The 7,569-nt window shown below is 33.4% G+C and overlaps 1 protein-coding gene across 1 annotated transcript in view; it reads left to right on the top strand.

The window, feature by feature from the left end:
• Positions 1-3,097: 3,097 nt before the first annotated feature.
• The window catches only part of LOC132173756 ((+)-neomenthol dehydrogenase-like), a 32,568-nt gene continuing 28,096 nt past the window's right edge, over positions 3,098-7,569 (top strand). Inside the window, exons 1-5 of the mRNA XM_059585352.1 lie at positions 3,098-3,164; positions 3,294-3,537; positions 4,416-4,490; positions 5,313-5,495; positions 5,805-6,040. Coding sequence (XP_059441335.1) covers positions 3,154-3,164; positions 3,294-3,537; positions 4,416-4,490; positions 5,313-5,495; positions 5,805-6,040 — 749 coding nt within the window. The 5' untranslated portion in view covers positions 3,098-3,153. The remainder of the gene's footprint in view (positions 3,165-3,293; positions 3,538-4,415; positions 4,491-5,312; positions 5,496-5,804; positions 6,041-7,569) is intronic.

The following is a 7,569-nucleotide window of genomic DNA, read 5'->3' as shown; positions in this document are numbered from 1 at the left end:
AATCATCCATGATATTATATGATTGTGTGTTTACAAAACAACCTATAAGATTACATTAAATCTTTCCTTATGTGTGCATATCTTCATGTCATAGCAGCAAGGAGAGATGATCTTCTTTCCTTAGCTGCGTTATTAAATGATGGTAAGGCTGAATGTGATGAATCACAAGGATCCTCGACAGATGCAAGATCCTTGTCTTCATGAGATTCTGCTATGCTAACTGATGAGGATGATGTGGCTGCATAGTCAGTGAGGTTGATAGGTAGACCTGGCAGCTTAGGTGGCTCGAGTCTGTCATGTAGTCTAACAGGGGACATATTTGAAGTCCCCAGTTTTCCAATTTCAAACTAAATTATTATATACGAAGACTACTCTGAGTTTCATTTTCGTCGAGATAAATAGTACCTCTACTACAAACAAATTGTTGTTTAAGAAAAGTTATCTGATACCATAATAATAAATTATTAATTATTTTGAAAGTTTAAATTAATAAAAAAAAAAGTAATGATTTTGGAGCTTAATCATTGTTTTTTAACCAAACATAGTGAATCTAACCACGCAAAATCCACTTAATTTATACAAACAATATGCTATTTAATTATATACTTTTACACGAGAATTCCAGCAATTTTTTCTGAAGGCAAGCGAAACTCCTTTTTTTAAAATTAAATTTTATTTTTTTTTTAATTTTTTTTTTCTACCTAATCTTTAGGGTTCACTAAAGTGGACCCTAATACTCAAAGTGGACGCTAATAATGGGTCTTCAGCGTCCACTTTTAGTGGACGCTATTGGGCATCAATTTTATTTTATTTTATTTTATTTTTCTACCAAATCTTTAGGGTCCACTTTGCCTAAGTATGAAAGTGGACGCTAATAATGGGTCTTCTGCGTCCACTAAAAGTGGACGCTATTAGGCATCAATTTTTGTTTATTTTTTATTTTTCTATATAATCTTTAGGGTCCACTAAAGTGGACCTTAATGCTTAAGTATTAGCGTTCACTTTGAAAGTGGACGCTAATAATGGGTCTTCAGCGTCCACTTTTAGTGGAAGCTATTGGGCAGCAATTTTATTTTTTGTTTTTTATTTTTATTTTTCTAGCTAATCTTTAGGGTCCACTTGCCTAAGTATTAGCGTCCACTTTCAAAGTGGACGCTAATATTGGGTCTTCAATGTCCACTAAAAGTGGACGCTATTGGGCAGCAATTTTATTTTTTTATTTTTCTACCTAATCTTTAGGGTCCACTTTATTGCTTAAGTATTAGCGTCCACTTTGAAATTGGACGTTAATAATGGGTCTTCAGCGTCCACTGTTAGTGGACGTTATTGGGCAGCAATTTTATTTTTTTATTTTTTATTTTTATTTTTCTACCTAATCTTTAGGGTCCCCTAATGCTTAAGTATTAGCGTTCACTTTCAAAGTGGACGCTATTGACCTTTTATTTGATTTTGTTTTTTATTTAATTTTTTGCCAGCTTTTAGCGTCCACTTAAGTGGATGCTATTGGTCCACTATCAGCGTCGATGATTGTTGACGCTAAAAGTTTTTTTTTTGGCTGCTTATATTCTTCCCGCCTTTTGAATAATTCCCGCGTGTATATTAGGGTTGAGTTATTAGTGTCCACTGTAAAGTGGACGCTAATATTCATCTTTTCGGTCAGTTATTAGCATCTACTTTGATGTGGTCGCTAATACTTAACTATTAGGGGCGATTTTCAAAAGTCGCCCCTAATACTTGAAAATCACCCATAATAAGTCGCCCCTGATGAGTAAATTTCTTGTAGTAAATATCCCAACATAGACATTGAAAGAATTTACAAAATATCAGTTTGAGTGAGCCAATTTCAACAATTTTTCACCAACGAAGCACAAAAATCTTACATAAACATTCAAACCCAAGTTTTTCAAACAAAGCAAAACGCATTTGATTCCGTCTGAATCTTGAATTAAACCTAATTTAACCGGACAAAAACCTTAGATTCACTACTAATGCAAGTAATAAATCCCTCTAAAACCACTTGATAATATTAATAGTACAAATTAAACCCCTGAATCCTTGAACTGAATACGGAAATTACGAAAGTCTAAAGAATTTACTAATTGAAAGTTTTAGATCCGAAGCGATCTTACCTCGGTGTCTCTGAGAGCTGTGCTTCTCGTCGATTAGAGAGAGAGAGATTGGGTATGTGATTTGGGTGGGTAGAGGTGGATTGGGTTGAAAATGAAAACCCAAGCCACTAAATTGTTAATTAATAGACGTCACAGAATACGTAATAAGTCTTAAAGCTAGCTTGCTCAAAAAAAAAAGAAGAAGAAAAGTCTGAAAACAAGCTTTATAGACGTCACAGCATACGTAACATATCGAAAAATCTTGATCAGACCGTCTTGGTTGATACACATGGCAATAATTAGGGTTGATCATTCGTGTTCGCGTATCTCATTAATGCATGCAGAGCTCATAGTCTTCTTTATTATGCTTGCCGAACCATATCCTATTCAAAAAATACAAAAATCAATCCATTTTTTTTTTCCAAATTCAAGCTTCAACCTTGAATTTGAGAGAAAATGTTAGAACTATATCCCATTCCATCAGGGACGGAGTCAGGAAATTTTATGGGAGGGGGCCAACCAAATTTTTTTTTTTTTTTTTTTTTTTTTTTTTTCGGTTCTTTAGAATTTTTTTTTATCAAAAACAATTATTTTAGTTGTTTTTTTATGAACTAAAGACTACCGTAAGGGCAAAAAAAAAATAAACATTTGAAAGTAAAGGCTAAAAATAAAAAAACTTAGTGAATATGGGCCAACAAAATTAAGCCAATTTTTTTTTTTAGGGGGCCAAATAACTAAAATTAAAACTTTAACTTTACTTTTTTTATTAGTTTTTTTTCTTATTTTGGGGAGACCATGGCCACCCCGGTCCCCCCGTCTCCGCATTCCATGTCTGTTTCTTTGGCTTGCTCACAAAAGTTAATAGACGTCACAGTATACGTAACAAAGCAAGATAGCAAGTGGCAATATGTCACTGCATGCGTAGAAAACCCAGAGATGAGCAACTATAAATACCCCACAACCTTACCTTAAACCATCCAAACAACAAAAAAACCATTAACTTCCACAAATAAGCGTCAACGAATTGCAGAAAAAGTCAACAAACATGACGAAGAGGTAATTTCATCTTTAACAACGTGTTTTAATATGAACCTCAGATGTATATAATTATATATCCTAGTAAGTGGTGAAACATCGATCCTCAATTTCTTTGTTTTTGCATTTGTTTCAAACTTTTTTCTTCAGGATTGCAGTTGTTACGGGGGCCAGCAAAGGGATAGGATTTGAAATATGTAAGCAGCTAGCTTCAAATGGGGTGGAGGTGATATTAACTGCTAGAGATGTGAAGAGGGGAAATGAAGCTGTTGAAAAACTCAATGCTGCTGGATACTCCGATGTGATTTTTCATCAACTTGATGTGGGGGACAAGGCTAGCATTTCTTCTTTTGCAAATTTCATCAAAACTCAATTTGGGAAGCTTGACATATTGGTACGTAATCCAACTCTCCGATACTTGTGATCGGGTGTAATTAGTTGTCCGTATTGCATGCATGGGTGGCTAACGTGACCGGATACCGTAGGTAAGCCTTGTACTGATTTGTATAGTCTAGACACCCGCTTATGTAGGTAAGGGAACACCTATCCTCTTATATTAACTGCCCGTATTGTATGTTCTGATCCTCGGTAAGACCCTTGATTTTTATGGAGAATATGACTTTGACTTGTAGATGGGAGTATCAAAATTCATAGGGATGTGTATTTCCTATTGCCTGGCTAGGCTGCTTTCCCAACCTGTTCATAGTATGGAAAAGAAAAACGAAAAAGGACAAGTATGGATGAGCCCTTATCCAATAGTCTAAGGAAGATTAATTATATAGATACCTTTCTAATCAGTCTATACTTTTGAATTAAGATGAAATCATGTAATCTTTTCTAGATGAAAATAAAGTCATTTAGTTTACCATTAATGGTAGTGGTTCAGTGGTCTCAATAAAATTTTTCAAATGGTTTTAGATATGTAGTAAGGTAAGAGTTTAACTCCTGAAATAAGAATCATCAATTCTATTGGTATTAGCTGTTTTGGGTCCTACTGATTTCTTGATGGAATTAAGTCAGGTTATGATTTAGTCGGACTTAAGAGACAGTATGCGGTTCCCATCGTCTTAATCCCTCCCTGTACAGCTCTCAGCGAGTAGAGACTACTATGGTCATAGATAAAATAGCCATAAGTGATCTCTTCTGCGGGCTTTTTTGAATAGAAAAAAAGAGAGTCATTTGCTTGGTGAAAAATAAAGACCAATAACTACACAAAGTCTTGTTCTTATCCCCCATTTAGTAGTCTAATATGGAAATTATTTGAAATTGCAGATAAACAATGCAGGGATTGTTGGATCCATAGTCAACACAGAAGATCAAGAGGGCTTAAAACAAGGGTATGATGAAGTAAGTTTCCCAATGTAATATAATCTCTGTCAGCATTTTAAATTTAGAGTATAATCCAGAAAATATATATGTAGACTATAATATATATATATATATATATATATATATAGTTTAATGTTTTCCTTCCCACACTGTAGGAAAGAAAGTCTCATAAATGCAAAAAATAAAAATAAATAAAATTACAATTTTTTTACTTCAAACAGGAATGAAGGAAATTCCTCAAATACAATTAATTTATTAAATTAACATATGTCTTTAGAGTATATTATTCTTACATGCATTTTCACATGCACTAAGGACAGATACCACATGCTTGGTTGATTTTATGCGAAAATTACAAAATTGGTCATTGTGGTTTACCTGATTTGCAATTAACTTCTAGTGGTATCAAAATGAATTCAGGGATTCATAATGTGTACCAAAAAGACAATTTACTCCTTACAGCCAAATTTTATCAACTAATTTAACAGATTTTGATAATGTAAATACGTTAGAACCAATAAAATTGTGACACGTGTCATATTTAAGTCAATGTTACACTAACGGAATCTGTTAAGTCAGCGAACGAGTAAATTATTTTTTTAGTATATCTCAGGGACCTCTGAGTTCATTTTGATACCACAAAGAGCTAATTTGCAAATCAGGTAAACTACAAAGACTAAGTTTGCATTTTTCCCTAATTTGATTAAAATTGTGAACAAATCAATTTTAGTTTAGATTGGGTTGATCCGAAAGAAAACTTTGTCCAAAATAAAACAGTATTCAAATGATTTCAAACATATATATATGCTACATCATTTACCACTGCATACGATGATACAGGTTATAGGTGGAAATCGTCGATCCTTGGAGAAAGTTTTCAAGCAAACATTCGAAACTGCCACGGACTGTATAAGAACAAATTATTATGGGATAAAGCTAGTGAGCAAAGAACTAATTCCACTTCTTCAATTATCCAATTCTGCAAGAATAATAAATGTCTCCGCCTCCTTCGGACAGCTAAAGGTACACTATTATTATATCCTTAGGAGTGCATTTAAAAAAATTGCGGTGCGTTTTTGAAATCGTGGGTAAAATGGTTCATTTTTTAGAATGCATTATTTTCAAATTGAACGTTTTCAAATTATTATTTTTTAATTGTACTTTTTGAAGTCGCAAACTCAAACGAACTCTATATATCAGAAAATAGACACTTTTAGCTATGTCATAGGTGCTAAATTGCTAATAACAATGGAATTTCAGCATATCCCAAATGAGAATGCAAGGAAGGAGCTTGGAGATGTACATGGCCTCACAGAAGAGAAAGTGGACAAGGTGGTGGAAGGGTTCCTAGAAGACGTCAAGGAGAATTTGATACAAGTCAAAGGCTGGCCGAAAAATTTTTCTGCTTATGCTGTCTCCAAGGCAGCTGTGAATGCTTTTGCAAGGGTTCTTGCTAAGAAGTATCCCAACATTGCCATTAACTCAGTTTGTCCTGGCTATGTCAAGACAGATTTGAATACCAACACTGGGGTCTTGACTGTTGAAGAAGGAGCTAAAAGTCCTGTCATGCTGGCTTTGATGCCTGAAGGTGGACCTTCTGGCCTATTCTTTGATAGGAATGAAGTGTCAACCTTTTAAGTGATAATTGGTGCAATACGATGCATTTGCTCATTTTTATGTAACATTTTGTAGTACTTTTTCCGATTCTTGTACTTGTTTATCACTTACATTGAATAAAAGTTTTCTGTATTGCATGTTCAGAAAGGGATCAACATCATTTCCATTTTAAGTGAAATGGGTTATTTATTTTGTGTTATATATATACAAATTAAAACAAAGAGAACGCAAAGTCCATATTTATTTATTATTATTTTTCTTAGCCATATTTTTTTTTTGACATGTCCATAAGAGGGTAGGGGATTGAATGGCACCACTGTTAAGTATGGTCCCAGGATTCAAAAAAAAAAAAAAAAACAAAAAAACTAAGAGAACACCAAGCATTTCCATATATATGTTGATAGTCATTAATTTAGGGTGGGCAAAACAAGTACCATTACACCCCAAAAGTTCACAATAATAATGGAATTCATATTCCATTTGAATATGAAGTGGACGCTATTGGGCACCAATTCTTTTATTTTTTAGTTTTTATTTTTTATTTTTCTACATAATCTTTAGGGTCCACTCTAATGTTTTAGTATTAGCGTCCACGTTGTAAGTGGATGCGAATACGCTAATGGGCAGCAATTTTATTTTATTTTTTTTATTTTTCTACCTAATCTTTAGAGTCCAGTAAAGTGGACCCTAATGCTTAAGTATTAGCGTCCACTTCGAATAATGGGTCTTCAGCGTGGACGCTATTGGGCAGCAATTTTATTTTATTTATTTATTTATTTTTATTTTTCTACCTAATCTTTAGAGTCCACTAAAGTGGACCATAATGCTTAAGTATTAGCGTCCACTTTCAAAGTGGACGCTAATAATGGGTCTTCCGCGTCCATTTGGCAGCGTCCAAATGGAACTCCTAACCAAATGACAAATATATACAAATTAAAATCTTTCTTTAATAGGATGGAATTGAAATAGAAGAATTTTTCCTTTTTTTAAAAAAAAATATACACACACACACACACACACACATATATATATATATATATATATATATATATATATATATATATATTGGCTTACCTTACATATGGAATAAATTGAAAAGGAGAAAGCTTTTATTTTACTTGTTAAAAAATTTAATTTTGTTCATATTTAGCGGTGCATATTGTGTCCTTTATTTGAAAATTTTAAATAATGCGATGATATATACACAAGTGAATGTGTAAAATTTGATTTAGAGTACTATAAAATGAATCGATTTAGCGGTCCGTTGTTGTTCAAGAAAATCCATAAAAGAAGATTATTGGGAATAGTTATTAATCCAAAGACTTCGGAGTAGCGTGAATGAAAATGCACGTTAAAACTTTCAACTTTTTCGCCATATTTAATTTCGTCCATCATATATATATACACTACAAGAAATTGAGTCATCAGGGGCGACTTATTAGGGGCGCCTCTATAGTCGCCCCTAATACTCAACTATTAG

Source organism: Corylus avellana, chromosome ca3 (genome assembly GCF_901000735.1).
Source record: "Corylus avellana chromosome ca3, CavTom2PMs-1.0".
NCBI lineage: Eukaryota > Viridiplantae > Streptophyta > Magnoliopsida > Fagales > Betulaceae > Corylus > Corylus avellana.
Note: the sequence above shows the minus strand (reverse complement) of the source record. Positions and strands in the feature narration are given on the sequence as shown.